This window comes from Bos javanicus, chromosome 12 (assembly GCF_032452875.1).
Source record: "Bos javanicus breed banteng chromosome 12, ARS-OSU_banteng_1.0, whole genome shotgun sequence".
NCBI lineage: Eukaryota > Metazoa > Chordata > Mammalia > Artiodactyla > Bovidae > Bos > Bos javanicus.
This window is the reverse complement of record NC_083879.1, coordinates 30,146,759-30,170,440: the sequence shown is the minus strand read 5'-3', so window position 1 is coordinate 30,170,440 and position 23,682 is coordinate 30,146,759. Positions and strand designations below refer to the sequence as shown.

At 48.2% G+C, this 23,682-nt stretch overlaps 1 protein-coding gene across 2 annotated transcripts; it reads left to right on the top strand.

Annotated features, from left to right (window-relative positions):
• The first annotated feature begins 440 nt into the window (after positions 1 to 440).
• On the top strand, positions 441 to 23,188 carry ALOX5AP (arachidonate 5-lipoxygenase activating protein). Of its 2 annotated transcripts, none has more exons than XM_061434842.1 (5): positions 441 to 583; positions 7,671 to 7,770; positions 14,319 to 14,389; positions 17,283 to 17,364; positions 22,750 to 23,188. In XM_061434842.1, the coding sequence occupies exons 1-5, from the start codon at positions 514 to 516 to the stop codon at positions 22,910 to 22,912; spliced, it is 486 nt and encodes a 161-aa protein (XP_061290826.1). In that variant the 5' UTR covers positions 441 to 513; the 3' UTR covers positions 22,913 to 23,188. The 2 variants fall into 2 exon arrangements, with proteins under 2 accessions (XP_061290826.1, XP_061290827.1); XM_061434843.1 differs by lacking the exon at positions 441 to 583 and adding an exon at positions 7,002 to 7,111.
• The last annotated feature ends 494 nt before the right edge of the window (positions 23,189 to 23,682 follow it).

Sequence of the window (23,682 nt, the reverse complement as noted above, 5' to 3'; positions counted from 1 at the left end):
TCCTGCACTGGCAGGAAGATTCTTTATCACTGAGCCACCAGGGAAGGCCCCTTGGTTTAGTTGTCATTCTCTTGTTGCTTGTTTCCCATAGAAACATCATCATTTCTTCATTCGTTCATTCATTCATCCAGGGCTTAGGAGGCTGCTACTCTGGGCTCTGTCATGTGTCAAGTATTTATTTTCCTAGGAATTCAAAGAAAGAAAGAAAGAAAGATGGTACCCTGGACACAGACCTTTAGGTGCTCCATGAATAAAAAACAAGTTTCACTTTTTATTCCCTTCCTTCTCTACTCCTGAGCCCTGCTTCTTCTGGCAGGAGAGGCTGAGCCCGGGGCACTTCGGTGGCTAGTTTTTAAAAAAAAAAAGGAAGCAGAAGAAGGCCTGTAATTGTGCTGGGACCTTCGGAAATTCTAATGATGAAAGGCAGAGTCCGGCTCCCACTTCCCCTTCCTGCACAGTGCGGGCTTGGGGTGCCAGGGAGCGGAGCGGTCCTGCTAGGAACCCGAAACAACCATGGACCAAGAAGCCGTGGGCAATATCGTCCTGCTGGCCATTGTTACCCTCATCAGTGTGGTCCAGAATGGTAAGGGAGGCCCCTCCCTTGGGGTCTGCTTGGTGTCTCAGTGTTTGAGAGTCAGGCTTACACACTTGTATGTTTGTGTGTGTATATGTGTGTACATTTTTTTCTTATCTGTATTTGTGTCTTTATTTGACTGTACAGGGATGCGTGGACTTCTGTGTGAACTGGGAGTTTTCCTTCTCCCCATCTTTCTTTTGCTTTAATGGGGATGATTAATCACGTCTGTAGAGCTGGAGCAGCAAGTTGGTTGTATAGAAACTATCACTGAAGTGTTTGCAATCAGCAGTTTAACTATTAATTACTGTGGCCAGTTGGAGGGCAGGAAGCCTGAAAGCGACAATCAGATATATGTTCACCCAGATACAGGGTTATACCCCATGCAGCGGGCTGACTTCAGCACAGTAGGAGTTACCTGTTATCTGTATGCTAAAAAAAAAAAAATCTGGCCAGTGTGAGGGGGGACTTCACTTTTTCATTATTTTACCTCTGTATTGCTTTTTTATTTCTTTTGATGAAATATGTTCTTTGCAATACTTCCTTTTCTTTAGCAATGTGTGATTTTTGAAGCATTCTTTGGTAGACATCATGTACTTACATAGGGGAGAGAGGGTCAGAAGGATTTCCTTGTTTGAGGGTTGCCTTTCCATTAACCCTGTGCTGTGCTTTCGCTCAGTCGTGTCTGACTCTCTGCGACCCCATAGACTGTAGCCCACCAGGCTGCTCTGTCCATGGGATTCTCCAGGCAAGAACACTGAAGTGGATTGCCATGCCCTCCTCCAGGGATCGAAACCAGTTCTGCATTAAAGGCGGATTCTTTACCATCTGAGCCACCAGGGAAGCCTAAGAGTACTGGAGTGGGTAGATTATCCCTTCTCCAGGGGATTTCCGTTAACCCTTGTGTCACTTAACCCAAGCAAGGGACCTAGAACTGAGAAAGGCAGGACAGGGAGGAATTTCTCTTTAAATTCCTAAGTTAGGACTGTCTCAGACTCTTTTTATCAGCATGGCTGGTATCTTTGGGATTTACAGTTTATGAAGACAGAGAAAAAAAGGGGAAGACTTACTCTGTAACTTAACGGTAATTTCTGAGTGTTCATATACTGTTGCTGCTAAGTCACTTCAGTCGTGTCCGACTCTGTGCGACCCCATAGACGGCAGCCCACCAGGCTCCGCCATCCCTGGGATTCTCCAGACAAGAACACTGGAGTGTGTTGCCATTTGGAAATGTGGGTATTCATTCAATTTGGGATATCCTGATATTTTCCCCCAGCTTGAGTGTGGCCTTAGGTTGGTGATGAGCCTTCTGGGCACAGAGTGAGGCTCCCCATGGCCTCCTGGCGCCAGAGAGACCAACTTTGCATACTCCAAGTCTGTTTCCTCTGTGGAACAATACTTGGCAGCTTTCTGACCTGAACATTTTCATAGTAAGTGTCACACAACAGAGCTGCAGCTCTGATAGGGCACGAGTGGCTCTGGGTGAGGCTGCCATGTCCCCAAGCCACTGCTGTTTCATGCGGGTGCCATGCTGGGGCTCTCTTAGTCTCTGTAAATCTCCAAAGGATCATTCATTTAACCTGCATACTCCCAACGGGGACTCTGCCTGGTCTAGGAAGGGTCCCGCATCCATGGGGATGCAGCAGCAAACAGGGAAACCAGGTTTCTGCCCCCAGGAGGCGGGAGGGTAGCAGGAGAAGATGGGTGGCAGGAAGCAGGAAGCCTGCTGTGAAACCTCGAGTCCCTGTAGGGCAGTTGCATGGGTGCTGGTCGTTCGGGTGCCCCCTCCGGCCCTCCCTGATAGCCGTCAAGATCGGTGACAGGGGACGGGAGCCAGGGTCCCCTCAGCCGCCCATGCAGAGGTTTGCATCCACCCTGAGCTTCTGGCCCCCGGTCCAGAGCTGAGTAGAGGGACGCCGTGTGGTTCTCCCCGTGAGAACAGAGTCTCTATCCCTCCCCCGAGATGCCCCGGGACCTGGCCCTGGAGTGTCTGATGAGTCCTGGGCTCTTCTGTAGAAGTGCAGGGAACCCTGAGCAGACTTGAGGTGATGAGGTTTCTAATCATTTTTGGCAGATGAGATTAGGTCGTGGGGAGGAGAGAGGACAGATGGCCACATGTCTGAGCTCTAACCACAGTCTTTCGGCTGGTCATCTTGGATAGGTGACAACGGGACCCGATGGCCTTGTGATATGGTCCCGTGAGCTGATGACGCTTCCTGGGGGGAGGGAGTCGAGAGTGAACCAGCTCTTGCTTTGGGCTGGAGACTTTTCATCCTGGACACATTGTCGATTGGGCTTGTTTGTGGCAGTGTGGACAGCACGGCGCCCATGTCACAGCCTCTGTTCCTCCCCATCCCCGGCCCTGTGACCAGCAAGGGCACTGTGTGGACAGAGTGATTTTGCAAAGGTTGGGGCAGTTTTGAAGCCACAGAAGGAGTCCTTGGCACCCTTCAGAGGCTCAGGATCAGCCCTGCTAGTCTCTGAGGTACAGATCAAGGCTTGCTGGTCATGCTGAGACCACCTTTTAACTCTGTTCAATGTGCTGGTGCAGGGGAACGAGAGAAATTCAAGTGACTCGGGAGTAGACCTCTACTTGTTTTAACCTTGAGCTTTTAGGCAAGCACAAAGGTCCAACCAAGGTCTAGAACCTCTCTTTGCAATTCTAATTAACCTCGAGGTTGCAGTCAAAGGTCTACCTACCATATTAAGTGCAGAAAATATGCAAAAACTCTGCCCCCACCCCAGTTACATTTGAAACCCTTCCTGTTAGCTTTAGGAATGATTTACATGCTGTTGCCAGGCACTGTGTACTTCGGGTTTGTCCCAAGACAAGGAGTTTCGGCCCCTGTGTCTGTGACAGTATGAGGGTGAGGGGGGCGCGCTCTGGCTCCCAGTTCCCAAGGGGAAAGGCAGAGCCCACCGGCCCAGTGAACTTCCTCCTCTGCCTCCCAGACGCTCAGGAGTCATCAAGATGGTTGAACCCAAGGCCCCCTCCCAGCTTGATCCAGCATAATGCACGTTTGGGAACGCAGACCACATTTAAAGTTTGAGCGACCTGGACCACAAGTACCAAAGCCTGGTTTCCCAGGTCGTGTAGACAGATGCATTTCCTCTGCGTAGCATCCAGAGGGCCTCCCACTTCTCAGCCAGGGTGCCAGCAGCTTTGACATGAAGCAAACCTGGGAAACATGGCTTTGGAGAAGATGATTCCCACGGGAAGCCAAACTAATTAGGATGGAGGGGAAGAGAGTGAGCTGAGGGGAGGGACCCAGGGCCTTGTACTTGGAGACCTTGTGAATGGTGACAGCAGAAGTCTAGACCACATCCTCAACAGCCCCTGCTGAACACTCCCAGGACGGAGAGCTCACAACACACTGGGCCCACTCTTCCTGTAGTCAAGTGTGTTGAGAATTTGCTTTGTGTCATGTATGGTGCTTCCTGCTGGTCATAACATGATCTCATTGAATCCTCGCACCCTATGAAATATTTTACTATTATTACTCTTATTTCACAGAATAACTAAGCGGAGCTTAGAGAGCTTAGAGAGTTAGTTGGAGATTCCAGAGTCAGTAGTGGTGAAACTGGGATTCAAAGCTACTTCAAAACGTGGAAGTTTACACAATGTGTGTTGTCTTGGATTCACTCATTCACTCACTCACTGCTCAGGAAGTTCTCTGTTACATTGAACTGAAGCCTGATGCCCTCTAATTTCTATCCACTGGTGCGTCTGTTCTTTGGAAAAGCTTAGACTGTGTCTGCAGCTTCTGTGTTTCCAAAGTCACCTGTAATATCCCTGATTCAACATATCATTTCTCAGCCGACTTGGTTTCCAGAGTCCCTAGTCATCAGATTACTCCTTCCCACCCCACCCACCACCAACTTGCCATCTTCTTTCTAAGATGCAGGTGGGTGTTTTTCATGCAAGAAATCTGTTCCCGAAATTCAGACACCAGTTCTGTTCAAATGATGGAGGTGTGAGCTATTCTTGTGTCTCACAGGGCTGACTCATACTAAATGAAAATCTCAGAATCTTTTTCTGTGATCCTGAGAAAGTTATTCACCTTCTCTGACCTGCAGTTTCCTCAACAGAGAGGTGGGGTTCTAATCCTGTCCACGTGTGGTGGCTGAAGGTGTTGCCTGAGATGATCCTTGAGTCGCTGGCAGAGGCCAGCATGAGGTAGTTTCTTGGTGACCGTTTGCAGCCTTCTCCCTCTGGTCTCTCTCCGTCCCTCTGGTTTGGCCTGATGTTAGCAGCCAGCCAAGAGCAGTGTGTGAATGCTCTCTGTAAGCATAGTTTCTGTAACATGGTCAAGGATATGGAGTATGGAGTGTCAGTATTTGGAGGAGTGGACAACTCTTTCAAGTTTAGCTTGGAAGGAAAGAGAGGTAGACCCTAGTGGGGGTTCAGGAGAAAGGCAGGCTTGTTTTTGTTTTGTTTTGAGGTTAGGAGAGATTTGAGCATGTTTCAAGGGTAAAGATTAGGAGAAAAACAGAGACCGAAGATTTACAAAGTAGGGCAAACATCGATGAAGCAAGACCCCGAGAGGCTGGCCAAAGCACGGTCAAGGTCGCAGGTGGAGGACTAAGACTTAAAAAAGAGGAAGGAGCTGTTCTTGGGCAAGGAGAGGAAGAAGAGAGACAGGCTGAGAGGAGGGCCCTGCCGTGCAGCTGGTTGCAGAAGTAACCTTGGACTTTCTTAATACTGTCCCTGCTTATGTGTTCAGAGGCACGAGCATCACCTTGGGTTCTGGAAAGACAGTGATCAGAATTTCCACTGTATTCTCTGGGGAGAAGAGACAGCCAGAGCAGACAGTTGGCTACTCAGACCCCACATTGCTGATGGAGTCCCTGCAGTGAGCTTCCATGTGATAATAAGAGGATGAACACACTATCGCAAGCCCAGCTGGACTCGAGTTCCAGCAGCCCCCTGCTCCCCAGTGGAGGGACGGAGAAGGTTATTTAACCTCTCTGAGCCCCAGTGCCCTTGTCAACAGCATGGAGATGTGCTTCACAGAGCATGGGTCTGGCGTCCACCGGAGTGCCATAATGAAGCCAGCCCTGCAGCTCTGCCCGGTGTGGGCACAGCCCTAGGGGAGGAATGTGCTTTCACCAAAAAGCAAATCACAGAGGCTTTTATCCACGGACACAATGGATGAGGCATCCTTTTCAGGTCTTTTCCAGGAGGCTAATGTGAAGCTGATAAAAAGAAATCCTGTGAGTGAGATACCTGACTGGCACCCTTTTTCCTTTTTTCACTCTTGAAATAGGAGGAAAGGAATAAAATAGGAGGGATGGGAGAGAGAGTAAGAGAAAGGGGGAAAGAGCGAGAGGGAGGGAGAGACTGTGTTCCCCCCTCCCCATCATCCAGCCTGTAGACAAGACAGACTCTGTCTCCCCAGCATCTCTGCATCCCACAGCCATCACCCTCACCAGCTCCCTGCTGTCTTTCCCCCTGTCCTGGGTCTCACCCCTGTACGCCCTCACCACGCTAAGACAGAGTGGCTTTCTGGCGAAGCCATTCATCAGCTTACACCTGTCTGTAACTCCATGTTTCCTCAAGATGGCAATAAATTCAGAAGTTCTTAACGTGGCTGTCCTCAAGGTCATGGTCACGCTGCTGGTCTGAGGGCTACATCCCTGCCACCATCTGCTCAGCCTTGGCTCACTTACCACTTTTTCCTTGAGGCTCCTCCTGGCCACCCTGACCAGCACCCCCGGAGGCCCCTGCCCTGCTCCGCCTTCGCTTTTGTCCACAGCTCGGCACACCGTGTGATTTTAATTCTTGCATATTGTTTACTGTGTATGGTCTGTCTCCTCTCCTTGTATCCTCGCTGGAACATAAGCTCCTGAGGCCAAGGCTCTGTGTGTGTGTTTTGTTCTCTGATACAAGCTGAGTGTCTGGCACACGGCGAGTGATAACAGAGAAATGGCATTGAAAGAGCAATTCACTGCCTGCCTCTCTTCGGCCTCATTTGTAATTCTGCTTCTGCTAAGTCGCTTCAGTCGTGTTGGACTCTGTGCGACCCCATAGACAGCAGCCCACTAGGCTCCTCTGTCCCTGGGATTCTCCAGACAAGAACACTGGAGTGGGTTGCCATCTCCTTCTCCAATGCATGAAAGTGAAAAGTGAGAGTGAAATTGCTCAGTCGTGCCCTACTCTTAGCAACCCCATGGACTGCAGCCTACCAGGCTCCTCCGTCCATGGGATTTTCCAGGCAAAAGTACTGGAGTGGGTTGCCATTACCTTCTCCAATTCTACCAGGTTAATACTCCCCATTACCACCCTCCACCCACCATCTCCCAGTCAACTGGATGTACTAACCCCAGAGGGTCTTGCTGCTGGACCTCTGCATATTCCATTCTGATAGAGTGAAATGGTCTTCTCAGCTGTCTCCGGCCCCCTCCATCTGCTTGTCCTTCAGGTTTTATCTTACACGTCACTCCCTCTAGGAGTTCTTCTGTAACCCAAACACTGAATTTTTACCCCTCTTTGACCCTCGATGGCTCCAAGTTCTCAGTCTCAGCACGCGTCTCTCTGTAGGCCTTTCTTTACTCGGTTGTCTATTTCTTCTGGTGGTAGCCTCCTTGAAAGTTGGGGGTGTGTCTTGCTCACAATTGCCTCACCAATACCAAATGTAGCAGTTAGTTGAGAGTAGCTGCTGAATCGGAGAAGGCAATGGCACCCCACTCTAGTACTCTTGCCTGGAAAATCCCATGGGCGGAGGAGCCTGGTAGGCTGCAGTCCATGGGGTCTCTAGGAGTCAGACACGATTGAGCGACTTCACTTTGACTTTTCACTTTCATGCACTGGAGAAGGAAATGGCAACCCACTCCAGTGTTCATGCCTGGAGAATCCCAGGTACAGGGGAGACTGGTGGGCTGCCGTCTCTGGGGTCACACAGAGTCGGACATGACTGCAGCGACTTAGTGGCAGCAGTAGCTGCTGAATACCTTTGTGCTCAGTGACATTTGATGGAGGACAATTAGGGCTGTTTAGAGGTTGAGAGAAGGAAACATTTAATGTTCCAGGAAAAATATTAAGATACCAGGCTCGGGATACGTTCTCATTATAAATCCAAACCTTTCCTTCTGGCAGGGTTCTTTGCCCACAAGGTGGAGCACGAAAGCAAGACCCACAATGGGCGGAGCTTCCAGAGGACTGGGACGCTGGCCTTTGAGCGGGTCTACACTGCCAAGTGAGTCCAAACTCTGACACTGCTCTTTGACCCAGAGTGGGCCTGGGACAACCTTCTGGAGGCTGGGGTGTGGCAGGGGTGGGGGGTAGGTTCCAGGGAAGCTTGAACTTCACCTGGGAGACTTTGGGGGTACTTTTCATCATCTTAGCAGGTGCTGGTGTTTGAAGAGAGGAAGCAGAGGTGTTGGGGGTGGGGGAGTAGACCTACAGCTCCTGCCTGGTCAGGAAACCTCTCAGCCAGTCATTCGGTCATGGAGTTGACCAATTTCCTGGGGGGTTAGTCCTGAGGTGCCACCGTGCAAACCAGCCATTACTCACCAGCTGGCATCAGAAGCAACAGGCAGGACTGGCAGGCAGCTGCCTGCTGCCCCGCGGACACTTAAGCCTGGTCTCCTGGAGTGACCAGGACAGAGAGCATGAGGGGACTATGTACTTGCTTTTATACCTCTCCTTCTTTACTTCTGCAGGGAAAAGTTGCTAGAAAACACCTGAACAACTCAGGGAAGGAGGAGGGATGCTATTTGGGATGCAAATCTGAACGGTGTTATTCAAACACTCATTTTTCCTCTCTGTCAAATGCATTTAGACAAAGGGTTCAGGCATCAGCCTGTGGTGGGCTTCTCCATGCCTGTGACTGGAGGCTTGTTAGGAAGGGCAGCTGTAGCCCCAAGCCGCCAGGGAGCTGGCCTTCAGTCTCGGCTTGGAGGTGACTTTGATATTCCCCAGACAGCCTTCTAAAACAGGGCTTAGGGCCACACAAGGAAAGTTCTAGAAGGGTAGGGAGAAGTCAAAAGGTGCGGCTTTAAACCATGTAAGATGTTTACATTTATAGGAGGTGGGGACCGTGTGCGGGGCACCCCCACTACTTCTGTGCTCTGTGTAGGGGCCGGCAGAGAGGAGCAAAGACAGGATGCTCCACTGGGGATGGTGACAGAACCTCCTTCAAAATGGAATCCAAAAACCAGGAATCGTGTTCTACAGACAGACTGGAATGGGAAGCTTCTTCCCACCCAGATCACTGCATTCTCACCAGCAGCACTGTGCTCTTATGAACACAGCTGGTCAGTATTGGAGAAGTGGAGGCAGGGGAATTTCTCTGTGCCAGGTGGGAAGTTAAGCTTCCATCTTGCCAGCAATGAGGAAGAGCCACAGCAGGCCAGGCCGCCTGGTTTTTGCCTTTTCTTCCAGGAGTGAACCAGCTCTCCTTCTCAGAAGCAGCCATGGGACTGCCCTGGTGGTTAAGACTCAGCGCTCTCAATGCAAGGGGCCCGGGTTTGGTCCCTGGTCAGGGAGCTAGATCCCACATGCTGCAACTAAGACCTGGAGCAACCAAATAAATAAAAATAAATTAAAAAAAGAAGAAGAAGACAAAGCCACCGCACTGACACTTGGTCCCCATGGCCAGCCTCCAGATTGTGGAAGTGCCCTATGGGGGTAGCTGTGCTGTCATTTGAAAGACAGTTTGGAAGTTCTGCAATGGCGTGCAGTCTCTGAGATCAGAAGATGCTAGAGGAGAGTGGTGGGCAATCAGTGCTGCCTGAGGGTCCTGACTTTGCTATTTACCCTTCAAGAGAGGTGAAGGAGACCGAGGGGAGGACAGTGAGCTGTGAAGAGGTTGGACCTATGGCAGGGGTGGAGGAGAATTTTCTGTAAGATAAAGGTCATCCAGACACTGCCATGGTTCTGTTACAAAGACCACTTCCTCCCTGGCCAGCTTGCAGTACCCTGTATGTGCCTGAGGTGGGTTGTGGAAGGCTTTGGAGATAATGCAGCAGTTGTTACTGTCCACTGGCCACCCCTAGGGCCTCCGATCTGAGTGCCTCCACCAGGAAGCTACCAGGAAGAAAGTCATCCCCAATGAGAGCTTCCCCAGGGGCCTCCAAAAGCACCCAAAAGGGGTGTGTGATGAGCCATGGGGATGCAAGAAGAAGAGAACATGTATTTACTGTTGCTATCTATAGGAAACTAAGCTTTACTCAGTTTTAATATACAGATTGAGAGGCATGTGTGTGTATAATTTGTACATAAATGTACCTGTCATAGGCTTATACCATCAAAAGTCTTGGTTGATGGAGTGTGGGATCATGAATGTTTAGAGACCATAGAAAGGGAAGATAGCATAAAGAATAAATGATGCTGATGGACTGAAAAGACTAATGCATGTTTTTCAGCATGAAATTTGGCTGTGGACTGATACAGACCGTTCAAGATTCGGGGGCTGTCGATAAACAAGACATCCCAGCTAGGTTACGCCGTTAGTTCAGAATGGAGTTCGGTTAATTGGCTGCCCTACCACCTATCTCCCTTGAGGGCAGAGCTGAGCCTGATTTTGAGAGAGAAAAAGACCTTGACTGTCTTATCTTGTGTCTAACACATAGGCTGAAGCTCTGTTCCCAGCTGATGAGTGCAGGCAGAGCAGTCAAAGTTTGAGTTTTGGAGAAAAGTCTCAGTTAAGGGACCTAAGATTCTTCCCCAGGGGTGCTGGTGAGCACAGACTGTGGAGAAAAGATGGGTCTCTGGAGGTGTGTAATTTTCCAAAATGGGTCCCATAGGTTACAAGTTCGTGGGCTGTTAACAGGTGTGACAGGGAAACAGGTTCCCCACAGCAAGACTTTTGAGACCCTTTAAAGTGCTAAGAGACACTGTGATGCTTGGTTCTCCAAGAAGGGGAGGTCTTACTGAACTACAGAAAACCCTCCTTAAAAAAAGAAGTGTATCAAAGGTTTGGTGTCTCACAAAAATGCATTTTAGTAAATGACACCCTAAGGTTTCTTCTCCCCTGCTCCTCTCACCCTAGGGTCACTTCTAAGTAGCGTGGACTTGTCCAGTGATTTGAACGTGATCCATCTACATTGGTTCTATTGATTGGTATTGATCCTATTACTGTTATTAATGATATATGCTTCATTAATTAATTAATTTAAAGTCTTATTGAAATAGAGTTGATTTACAATGTTGTGTTAGTTTCAAGCATACAGCAAAGTGATTCAGTTACATGCACACATTCTAAGTTGCTAAGTTGTGTCCGATTCTTTGTGACCCTGTAGACTGCAGCACACCAGACTTTTCTTTAACTATCTCGTGGAGTTTGTTCAAACTCATGTCCATTGAGTCTGCGATGCCATCCAACCGTTTCATCCTCTGTTGTCCCTTTCTCCTCTTGCCCTCACTCTTTCCCAGCCTTGGGATCTTTTCCAGTGAATTGGCTCTTTTCATCATGTGGCCAAAGTATTGGAGCTTCAGCTTCAACATCAGACCTTCCAATAAATATTCAGTGTTGATTTCCTTTAGAATTGACTGGTTTTATTTTCTTGCTGTCCAAGGGACTTTCAAGAGTCTTCTCTAGCACCGCAGTTCATAAACATCAATTCTTCAGTGCTCAACCTTCTTTATGGTCCAACTCACATCCATACATGACTACTGGAAAAGCCATAGGTTTGACTAGATAGACCTTTTTTGCAAAGTGATGTCTCTACTTTTTAATACACTGTCTAGGTTTGTCATAGCTTTTCTTCCAAGCAGCAAGCATCTTTTAATTTCACAGCTGCAGTCATCTTCCACAGTGATTTTGGTGCTCAAGAAAATACAATCTGCCACTATTCCCACTTTTTCCCCATCTATTTGCCATGAAGTGATGGAACCAGATGCCATGATTTTTGTTTTTTTGAATGTTAAACTTTAAGCCAACTTTTTCACTCTCCTCTTTCACCCTAATCAAGAGGCTCTTATTCACTCAGTGCTTCACCCCAAATGGTAGATCTTTAAGGGGCTCCTGTCCTTTGGAATTATTACTGTGTTCATAAGCAGTGGAAGTTCTGGGTGTCCAGAGTACCTAGTGAGTCAGCAGGCTTTGTTGGTTCCCCCATGCCCATACCCCAGGACAGGATACATTGGTTTCTTATCTTTTCTACTTGTCAACTTCTCCAGTAAAGAATTTGTGACCATCAGAAAGACATGAAGGCCCCCGTGGCCAGGGACACAGCCCAGCCTCCCTGGGGGCTCTGTAAGGGACAGACCAAAGGCTGGTCATTCTAGGGTTCTCAGTGGTACCAACTCAATCGCGAGCCCCTATCAATTTGAAGGTTGATATTTAGGAGAAAAATCATGAGACACACATCAAGAAGCTGCCAGAGGAAGATTCTAAGAAAGGAATTTGGATAAAAGGCCAAATGTATTTTGAAGATTACATTTTTTTAATACCTTTTGGGCTGCACTGCACAGCATGTGGGATCTTAGTTCACTGACCAGGGGTTGAATCTGCAACCCTTGTATTGGAAGCGCAGAGTTTTAACCACTGAACTGCCAGGTAAGTCTGAAGAAAATTGCATCTTTGAGTTTACCTCTGTAGTTTGAATTACCTTAGATCACTGGTTCTCAAACTTGAGTGTGCGTCAGAATCACCTGGAGGACTCTTTAAAATCTTACTGGGCAGCCCCCAGAATTTTTAATTCTGTAGGTCCAAGGAAGGCATTAACATTTACATTTTTAAGAAGGTCCCTGGTGATTCTGATACAGCTGATCCAGGGACCACACCTTGAGAACCAGTACATTAGACCATCGACTGTTGGAGCTTAAGTGGATCTCAGAGTTACTCATTATTCGTCTCTTGGTTTTACTAGTAAGGAATCCAAGTCCAGAGAAATTGCTTTGCCAATGACGAACAGCTGGTTAATGTCAGGTTGGGGACCAGTCCTCATCCTGTGCCCCTCCCGTTTTGTTGCATCGCCTTTCCCTGTTCATGCTTCTGGGTCTTGTTATGCTGTGTCTCCATGGATGTCCGGAGAGATTGTCCTGATCTCAACTGAAGCTTTTCAAGAGCACACTCACTATTTAATTGAGTGCAGGCATACCTCGTTTTATCATACTTCACAGATACTGTGTTTTTCACCAGCTGAAAATTTGTGGCAGCCCTACATCGTCAGATGATGGATAGCATTTTTTAGCAATAAAATATTTGTCATTAAGACATGTACTTTGTGTTTTAGAGATCATGCTATGGCGCACTTAATGGGCTGCAGTGTAGCATAAACATAACTTTTATGTGCACTGGGAAACCAGAACATTCCTGTGAGTTGTGTTACCGCGGTGTTTGCTTCATTGTGGTGGTCCGGAGCTCAACCCATGCTATCTCCAAGGTGTGCCTGTAGGGTTGAAGAGGTAACAGTCCTGGTTTTAGAGTCGTATTAAGTCCTGGCTTTGCTACTCTGTAGCTGGGTGATCCTGGGTAAGTTATCTTCAGCTTCTCCAAGATTCAGTTTCTCATCTGACACATGAGAACATTGTGGTAGGCAGAAGAATGACCCCCAAAGATGTTCACATCCTGATCCCAGGAACACGTGAATAGGTTATGTTACATGGCAAGGGGAGTTAAGGTTGCTAAGTAGTTGAGTTTAAATAAAGAGACTATTTGGGGTTATCTGGGTGGAACCAATGTCATTGCAAAGGTCCTTCAGAAGTTCAAGAAGAAGGCAGAAGAGCTGGGGTTGCAAAGATGTAATCAACCATGGCTGGCTTTCAGGTTGGATGGGGCGCTGAGCTAAGGAACACAGGTGGCCTCTAGAAGTTGGGAAAGGCAAAGAGACAGAAGCAGTGCATCTCCAGAAGGGATGTAGCAATGCTGACATCTTCATTTTGGTCCATCGAGACTGACTTCAGACTTCTGACCTGCAGATAATACATTTGTCCTAACCCTCTGAGTTTGTGGCTACTTGTCTCAGAAGCCCCAGGAAACCGTGCAGTTACTGCGTGTATTGGCAGGATTGCCGTGAGCGTAAAGGAGACCAGGGGTGTCAGACCCTGGCGCAGGGGCCAGGGCTGCGCCCTGACAAAGCCATCAGCAGGATAACTCCCTGAGCACCACCTTTGCCGAATCCATCCTGGCTCCTGTAATGTGGGGGCTAACCTGTCCTTCCTCAGCTTGGCCCACGTGTCTCAGCTGACTTGTGTGTCTGACCTGAAGGTCTACTTGGAGGGGCCTACTTGGTCGGGTCCCTCTCTTGACCCCATTCTGACTGCCACCCAGCCCTGATGTCCGGGTCACTCACTTTTCAATTCTAAGAAGTGCTTTGGCATAGCCGGGAGCAGGACCCCTGCCAAGGAGAATCCATTAAGAAATGGCTTCACCGGGGAAGGGAGTAGATGGATTCCAAGCTTGTGTCTGTTCTACCTGCTGTCTGTTTCTGGAGGTGAGAGGAATTATGAATGGAGTCCATGCCTTGTGAGACGTGAGCGCGTGTGTGCCAAGTCACCTGTCGTGTCTGACTCTGTGTGACCCTATGAACTACAGCCTGCCAGGCTCTTCTGTCCATGTCTGCTAGGCTCCAGGCAAGAATACCAGAGTGGGTTGCCATGCCCTCCTGCCGGGGATCTTCCTGACCCAGGGATTGAACCCGCATCTCTTATGTCTCTTGCATGGTAGGCGGATTCTTTACCACTAGGGCCACCTGGGAAGCCTGCCTTGCAAGACAGTGATTATTATTTGGGGTTTCAGGTAATTTTCAGACTAAACTGCGTCCTCTGATTTTTTCCCCTTGTTTATTTATTCTGCAGCCAGAACTGTGTGGATGCCTACCCCACCTTCCTCGTCATGCTCTGGAGCGCCGGGCTTCTCTGCAGCCAAGGTAACTTGGGCTTTTCTCGTGTGTGCTCGCTCCAAAATGTGTGTCACCAAGAGGTGCGAGTGTAGGCATTTTTGTTGAAAAGACTTTGTCTGCCCTCCAGCTCCAGTCTGCAAAGCTCTGGAGAGGTGAGACCCTCTGGAGGTTGTGAGCCAGCGGGTGGGGTGCCGGCGCGGGGCCCGGCGGTAATGCATCGCTAATGCTGGCTCCCCGGTGGCTGGTTGAGAGCGGCTGCGCTGACAAGGGTGGTTTCAGGCTAAATGTGACTCAGAAGCCTTAAGCAGCATGAGCTCAGACACAAGGGCATTCTGAATGAGAGCGTGGGGTGTCTGTTCTGGGCGACCGTCATCTGGCTGACTGCTCATTGCCTTCTGCATGGTGCTCCTCCTTCCGGCATGGGTCGAGGTCTCCAGCCTCCCTGGTCTCCAGCAGCCCACAGTCTTGACTTCAGCAAGTTGGATTCCCAGAACTGATTTAAAATTAAGTGGAAACCGAGTGGTATTTTTGGTCCCCTTTGGAGATTGGCCTTGTGTCTGCTGAAGGTCTGGTGTGACCTGGCCGGCTTCCACGCTGTGGCCCAGCCGTGCGAGAGAAAAGGCTGCCAGTGTCCTGTGAGAGATGATTTCATCCTTATTGTGGTCACTCACGCAATAAAGTAGGTAAAGTGGACACTGTTGCCCCCTGTTGTTACTTTTGAGGACCCTTTGATTCAGGGAGATAAGTGACTTATTCAAGGTTGCTCAGCTGGTGGGTAACCAGCCGGGACGGACTCCCAGGGGTTTCAGGATAAATCCTGAGTTTTTCACATGTGTCCTCTTACTTTATTCATTTCCATAAAAATATACACTGAACACCTACTATGTGCTAAGCCCTGTTCCCTGGATACACAGCAGTAAATAAGACAGAGATAGTGGCAAAGCACACAGCAGATGGACCACAGAAAATAAATGAATGGATAAGTTCGTTGCCAAGAGTGAGACACGCCATGAAGGAAGAGAATCAGGTGCAATGAGAGAGGAGAGAGGTGAAGGCTGGGAGCATAAACCACTTCAGGAGCACGACGTGATCCATAAGGCTGTCAGGAAACGTGTCTTAATCTCCCACTTTCTATCCTCAGTTAAATAAGAAACATGTCTGGCATCACCTGGAAAATGAAGCCAAACTACACTTAGAGTAGGAGTTATGATTCCTTTTATGTCTTCTTAGATGATACTTGATAGAGATGAATCTGGAGTTATTCTGGTTGGATAAAGGGAGTTGAAAAAGGTTTTAGGGCCTGGAAGTAAGCATTTTCTGCCAAAACAAGTGTTGGCATTGCCAGGAGAAAAACGGTCAGTTACTCCTGTTCGGTGTAATAGTCATTTCCTATAAATATGGTAGATTGGATAATTTTTCAGATGAAAGGAACACCAGCTTAAACCCACCACATTACAGGGCAGGAGCCCAAACTTCAGGGGAACCTGCTCAAACCCGAGAATTTTAGAGCCTGGTTTTGAACGCACGACATTCCTCCTGGTGTTTCAAGCAGCTCAGGTCCACGCCAGAGGCAGGCACCGACCCCCAAATACGGGCAGTGAGTTCAGTCACTTTGCACCCTGATTTCTATCAGCTCATGTTCAGTTCAGTTCCTGGTGACAGAAAGGTGGGCCAATAAGTTAGCTCAGAGCCATCTGGAAGGGACCAACTAGGAAAACCCTTGTCCAAGACAGCTGTGAGTTGTCACAACTTTGGAACCATCAGAGAAGAGAGGATTGGAGACCCGAGTACCCAGAGTGCCTGGAGTGCTACCTGACACATAAGTGCTCAGTTAATGCGCTTTATTTGGTATTTGAATAACGCTGGGGAGGAGGGGGGGTGTACTTCTGTTTCACCCTCATAGTAATTCCTGATAGGTAGGAAAAGTGTAATCAGCCCTTTGTCAAATGTATTAATAGAATGAGTTAAGCATTAGCTCCTGATTGTAACAGTCCTGGTGGGGCTGGGTTTCCAACTCTTGGCTCCAAGCGCTCAGGACTCCATGGGGCTGTTTAACTTGTGTGTATTTCTCACAGTGTTGGAATGCAAAGGGCATTTCTTTCCCTGGAGATCTTTCCTAAACCGTAGCAATTGTTCAGAAAACGTTGAGCATCAGGATTCCTGGAGGTCCACAGGTGAAGGGTGTCCTTTGTAAGGACCAGCTTCAGAGCAGGGCTCGGGAGCAAGTCTAGCTTTCCTCCTACACACACACACATGTACGCGCACCTACCAGCTGACAATCTTACACAAGTCCCTTGACGGCTGGAATCCATGTTTCCACATCTGGAAATAGAAAAGACCATACCAAGACTTCCCTGGTGGTTCAGTGGCTAAGGATGCGCCTGCCAGTGCAGGGGGCACAGGTTTGATCCCTGCTCCAGGAAGATCCAGCACGCTGCAGGGCAAGTAAGACTGTGTGCCTCAGTTACTGAGCCCGTGCGCCTGAAACATGAGAAGCCACCACGATGAGAAGCCTATTCACTGCAACTGGAGAGGAATCCCCACTCGCTGTAACTAGAGAAAGTCCAGGTACAGCAAGGAAGACCCGGCACAGCCAAAAATACAATAAATACATAATAAAGAAAGTGATGGTACCAGTCATGTGAAAAGGATTCAGATTAGATGAAGGGTATGAAAAGACTTTGTATGAAACGACACTGTGATGCCAACATGAGGTAGTGTAACTATTCTTAAGGCTCTCAGGATGCTTCCTGTCCCTGGCTCTTTGCTGAACTTCAGCCCTGACTGGCAGAAGCTGAGGCCTCTGCTCGATTTTGCAACCAACACTGATCACCTATTGGCTGTATTAGTACTGGGTTCACTTAGTACTTAGTTTTGGTGTCTAGGACACTAACACGGGTGTTGTCCTTTCTCCTCTTAGTTCCCGCTGCCTTTGCTGGACTGATGTACCTGTTCGTGAGGCAGAAGTACTTTGTCGGCTACCTCGGGGAGAGAACTCAGAGGTAGGCCGCTGGGACGGCGTAAGAACCATGGAGGGAGTGGCACTTTCCAGCCGGAAGAGTGGTCATTCAATATTCCGCTGACCAGGAGGGACCACGAGGAGTTGGAAGGGGAGGGCGACTTCAATCCCTCATCCTTTTTCCTCCCTGAACTTTGCTGGTTCTGGAAATACAGCTAGGGGCCTTGACTAGTTTTTCCATTAAAAAAAAAAAAAATTCCTCCACGTGGTGCTGGGCTCCCAAAGGATGCTTTAAAAGCATGCCTTGCAAAACCACAGCCTCTACTCCCACCCTGCCGCATCTGGGCCTTGAATTACATCCCCCTGTCTGGCTTCCCAAAGCCTGCTGCGAGTGAAGCACGCCATTGTTTGCTTAGGGGAAGGAGAACTAAAGCTTGCACCTGGTGATAAGTTCTCTTGAGTAACAGACATCAGGGACCTTCGGAAAGAACGTTGAGAAGGTCAGACACGTCTGCCGGTGGCGGACAGAGGCAGTGTAGGCAACGACTGTCCTCTCCTTAGACCTGGGTTGGGAAAGCTGGGTTTTAGTAAAGTAAATGATGATACTTAGAGAAGAAAGTTTCGAGTTACAGTTTGCCACCAGTTCTGGAGCGATCAGAATCGCCGATGGGTTCCAAGGGTGGGGAAGATGCTGCCAGGGCTGCTGCCTACGTGCTGGCCCCAGCGCCCACCCCCCTATTCCACTTCTTGTCCCTCTCCATGTCTCACAATAGCGCCCTCCCCCCACCCCCGTTTGATTCCTGGATTGGGAAGATCTGCTGGAGAAGGGATAGGCTACCCAGATTCTTGGGCTTCCCTTGTGGCTCAGCTAGTGAAGAATCTGCCTGCAATGTGGGAGACCTGGGTTCAGTCTCTGGGTTGGGAAGATCCCCTGGAGAAGGGAAAGGCTACCCACTCCAGTATTCTTGCCTGGAGAATCCCACGGACAGAGGAGCCTGGTGGGCTGCATTCCATGGGTTGAGAAGAGTCAGACACAACTGAGCAACTTCACTTTCACTTTCTGCTGGATAAGGCCGCCCAGTTCAGAGAGCCTCCTCCTTCACTTGATCTTAGCCAAAAGGCGGAGAAGTGATCAGAGAGCCCTCTTCAGCAGTGACAAAGGCAGTGACATCCCTGGAGAAGTTGTCTGGGAAGAGTTAAATACCCAGAGAAGCACCTCCTTGAGGGCGCTACACCTCGAGTCCTTAGAAACATCCTGCCCAGACCAAGAACACCCCTATTTCATCGGGAGGCACTCCTGTTTCATCCTTCACCGCAGATTTATCTTGAACAGGTTCTGAAATAGCTTCACAAATCACTTTCCCTCCTTTCTGTAATGAACATATGGTGGCCTCATTCATGTGATAAATCTGACTCACTACAATATTTGACTTTTAACAATTTAATTTCTCTGAAGCCTCTATTCTCTGGCTTAAAAAAAAATAGACTCCTTTACTTTCTTTCCACTTCTTTACCAACATTAGCAGGTAATTCTCTGTATTTGTCTTTGAGGCTGCAAGAACAAAGTGCTCCATGCAGACCAGGGTGTTTAAATAACAGATATGTCTTTTCTTATCGTTCTGGAGACTGGCAGTCCAAAATCAAGACAATGGCAGGGTTGTTCTTTCCTGAGGTCTCTCTCCTTGGCTCGTACTTGGCCGTCTTCTCCCTATGTCCTCAAGGGTCTTCCCACTGTGTGTGTCTATGTCGTAACCTTCTCTGTAAAACATTTTTTAAAAGGTATTATTTATTTTTGGCTGTGCTGAGTCTTTGTTGCTTCACGGGTTTTTCTCTAGCGGGGAGCAGGGGTTACTCTCTAGCTGTGGTGTGTGGGCTTCTCATTGCGGTGACTTTTCTTATTCTGGAGCTCAGTTCAGCTCTAGGGTGTGTGGGCTTCAGTAGGTGCGGTGCTTGGGCTCAGTAGCTGTGGCTCCTGGGCTCTAGAGCACGGGCTTGAATAGCTGTGACACATAGGGTTAGTTACTCCACAGCATGTGGCATCTTCCCAGATCAGGGATCGAACCCATGTCCCCTGCACTGGCAGGTGGATTCTTTACCACTGAGCTACCAGGGAAACCCTGCTAACCTTCTCTTTAAAAAAAATTATAAAACCACTTTTATTGGCTGCGTGAGATCCCAGCTCGCCTGACCAGGGATCAAACTTGCACCCCCTGCATTGAAAGCACGAAGTCTTTTTTTTTTTTTCCTGTAATTTTTTTTTTTTATTTTAATTGGAGGCTAATTACTTTACAATATTGTGGTGGTTTTTGCTATACATTGATATGAATCGGCCATGGGTGTACATGTGTTCCCCATCCTGAACCCCTCTCCCACCACCGTCCCCATCCCATCTCTCTGGGTCATCCCAGTGTACCAGCCCTGACCATCCTGTCTCATGCATTGAACCTAGACTGGCGATCTATTTCACATATGATAATATACATGTTTCAATGCTATTCTCTCAAATCATCCTACCCTCTCCTTCTCCCACAGAGTCCAAAAGTCTATTCTTTGCATCTGTGTCTCTTTTGCTGTCTCGCATATAGGGTCATCATTACCATCTTTCTAAATTCCATATATATGTGTTAATACACTGTATTGGTGTTTTTCTTTCTGACTTACTTCACTCTGTATAATAGGCTCCAGTTTCATCCACCTCATTAGAACTGATTCAAATGTATTCTTTTTAATGGCTGAGTAATACTCCATTGTGTATATGTACCACAGCTTTCTTATCCATTCATCTGCTGATGGACATCTAGGTTGCTTCCATATCCTGGCTATTAGAAACAGTGCTGTGATGAACATTGGGGTACATGTGTCTCTTTCAATTCTGGTTTCCTCGGTGTGTATGCTCAGCAGTGGGATTGCTGGTTCATAAGGCAGTTCTATTTCCAGTTTTTTAAGGAATCTCCACACTGTTCTCCATAGTGGCTGTACTAGTTTGTATTCCCACCAACAGTGTAAGAAGGCTCCCTTTTCTCCACACCCTCTCCAGCATTTATTGTTTGTAGACTTTTTGATAACAGCCATTCTGACCAGCGTGAGATGGTACCTCATTGTGGTTTTGATTTGCATTTCTCTGATAATGAGTGATGTTGAGCATCTTTTCATGTATTTGCTAATCATCTGTATGTCTTCTTTGGAGAAATGTCTTCTAGTGCTTTGGCCCATTTTTTGATTGGGTCGCTTATTTTTCTGGAACTGAGCTACAGGAGTTGCTTATATATTTTTGAAATTAATTCTTTGTCAGTTGCTTCATTTGCTATTATTTTCTCCCATTCTGAAGGCTGTCTTTTCACCTTGCTTCGAGTTTCCTTCATTGGAAAGCATGGAGTCTTAACCACTAGACCACCAGAGAAGTCCCTGACCTTCTCTTTTTATAAGAACACTGGTTATAGTGAGTTAGGGTCTACCTAGTGTTTGCATTTTACCAGTATCACCTCTTTAAAGACCCTCTTTCTAAATGCAGTCATCTAAGGTACTGGGGTTTAGGCCTACACCATATGGATGTGGGGGCAGGGCACACACACAGTTCTGCTCAGAATGCTCTCTTGGGGACCACACTTTTTTCCCTAACAAAGAGCTAGAATGGGTCACTTCAGGAGCAGGACTGTAAGCAGGAAACCAAGGAGAGAGGAACACACTGGCCAAGGAGCAGGGAGCTGTCAACTGGGGGTGACTCTCAGATCCTGCTGTGCCTGCAAGTCCCAGGGGGAGCTTGTCCACAGTGTGGGTTCTGATCCAGTGGACCTGGGCATCTGCATTTCCAACAAGGTCCTGTGCTGCTGGTCCATGGAGCACCGTGAGGAGTGAGGAGGTTGATACTCAGCTGTGAAACTATTTTCAAACTCTTGACACAGGAAAACTAGGAGTTGCATCATGAACCTTTGGGATCCCTTTCAATAAGATAAAATTTCTAACATTGAACCTATGGATACCACATTGTACCCTCTAGATTATAGCAAGCAAGGGCCTGGCAGCCTTAAAGCCCCTGTTTAAATGAGTTGGCTGTTCTTGGGGAGCCCTCCTGAGTGCCAAGGAGTCCCCTTGCTGGGGTCTTTACTAACAGCCTCAGCAACTAACAGCCTTGGTGATCCAAGGGGCTTCCCTGGTGGCTCAGACAGTAAAGAATCCTCCTGCAAAACTGGGTTCGATCCCTGATTCGGGAAGAATCCTCTGGAGAAGGGCATGGCACCCCACTCCAGTATTCTTGCCTGGTGAACTATTGTCCATCGGGTTGCAAAGAGTACAACACAACTGAGCAAGTAACACTTTCACTTTTCACTTGGTGTCCCACTTGGCTGAACTTTCAAAACATACCAGTGCTGCAGGAATTAACCATCCAGAGCCATCACAGAAGGATGCTACAGAGGAGGGGAACCAGGGCAGCTGCTGAACACAATGGTGTGGTCACGTGTCACTGGAGAGATGCCTCCTGACCCCAGTGGGTGCTCTGTGCAAGCAGTGCAGGATTTAGAGCCTGTGAGAGAAGGAGACGAAATCATCCAGTACCAAAAAGTCTCCCTTCCTTGATTCACTTCATATGTAAGGGCTCGCCTTCCAGCCCTGGAGGCCAGCTCTCATTAGTGGGAACTTGAGTTATTCCCAGGCAGCCTCAGGAGACTGAGCCCTTGGATGCGAGAGCATCTCTTAGAATCCAACAGGCTTCTTGGTTCATGTATACCATCCCTTCCCACACAGAGGCACTGAAAATCCACATTACACACAGCTGCCAGCATGGCTCTTACAGGCACTCCTGAGAGGGTTTTCGTGAATCCATGGGTTCCTAACGCCCGGTCAGAACCTCAGCTACCAGCGGAAGCCACCACCTTCACTCCATCCAGGAGCTGGCATTCCCAGGGCACAGAGAAACCAGAGAGCAGAGCCCTGATGGTGATGGGTTTAAGGCTCTTTTTGCTTGGTTCTGAACTAGATTCAATGACTAATACTAGCTAAGACACCCACTCTAGTGTTCTTGTCTGGAGAATCCCAGGGACCAGGGAGCCTGGTTGGCTGCCGTCTATGGAGTCGCACAGAGTCGAACACGACTGAAGCAACTTAGCAGCAGCAGCAGCAGCAGCTAAGACATGTCCATCCTTCATATGAAGTAAATGGAGCATTCTTGAGTAAAAGGAGGTATCCTTTCACACACACACACACACACACACACAAGTCGCTCAGTCGTGTCTGACTCTTTACGACCCCATGGATTGTAGCCCACCAGGCTCCTCGGTCCATGGGATTTTCCAGGCATGAATACTGGAGTGGGTTTCCATTTCCTTCTCCAGGTATCCTTTGAACCCCATGTATTTCAAAGCGATAATATTTCGTGTTAAATTGGCGTCACTTGTGCTCTTCTCCAATTTTCTCTCTCCTTCCTTTCCAGCACGCCTGGTTACATATTTGGGAAACGCATTATCCTGTTCCTATTTGCCATGTCCCTCGCTGGGATACTCAACTATTTCTTCATCGCCCTTTTCGGAAGTGACTTTGAAAACTACATCAAGACCGTCACTACCACCATCTCCCCTCTCCTTCTCATCCCTTGAGTCTCTGCTGAATTCTGGGTGGGTGTGCTCAGCTAATCGATACCTAGAAGCCATTTAAAAGAGGCTGTAAATCTAATGACCTGCTGGGCTTTGCAGCTTGAGTGAACCTCGCTTTTCCTGGAAGAGGAAATTTTCACATCAGCCTCAGCCTCTGAACAAGGCTGAGGCCCCACATTTGCAAATTCAGATCCCTTCTGTGTGTTTCGTGACTTATCCTGCTTTCTGAAGACATTTTGTGACCCAGTTTATGTTTTCCTAAAATAAAATGCAGACATATGTTTGAGGCTGGTGGTTGAGTTTTGGGTGGGTATACTGCTACAGTTGAATAACTAGGCGCTGTTTTCCTCAACCTTAATGATGATAATAAAAAATATGCTATCTACACACACACACACACACACACACACTCCTGGAAGGTCACCAATGGTCAACTGTGAGTATCTCTGGGTGAAGAGATTTCGGATATGTTTTTTACTCTCTTATTTATATTTTTACATATTATTTGGAAAATTTTAAGGAGCAAATAAATACCACTAAACAAATGAATAAGACACAACTGAAGACTGCCTTTTCCAAGATGCCTTCCCTAACTCCAGATTGGTCTAATGTTGCCCCCGACCCTCCATAGCACCCTGTGCATGTCTCAATTGCAGCAAATTCACACCACAATGGCAAGCTGTTTCTTAGTCTGCACCACTGGCCCCCACTAAATCATCAGCTCTTGAATATTGTGCTGTGCTCAGTCTTTGGGGCCCCATGGACTGCAACAC

Excerpts from the sequence above, each read along its gene's own strand:
- ALOX5AP (XM_061434842.1), top strand. The coding sequence starts at position 514 with ATGGACCAAGAAGCCGTGGGCAATATCGTCCTGCTGGCCATTGTTACC. Across the intron at positions 14,390-17,282 it reads CGGGCTTCTCTGCAGCCAAG|TTCCCGCTGCCTTTGCTGGA; the intron begins GTAACTTGGGCT and ends TTCTCCTCTTAG. Across the intron at positions 17,365-22,749 it reads CTCGGGGAGAGAACTCAGAG|CACGCCTGGTTACATATTTG; the intron begins GTAGGCCGCTGG and ends CTTCCTTTCCAG.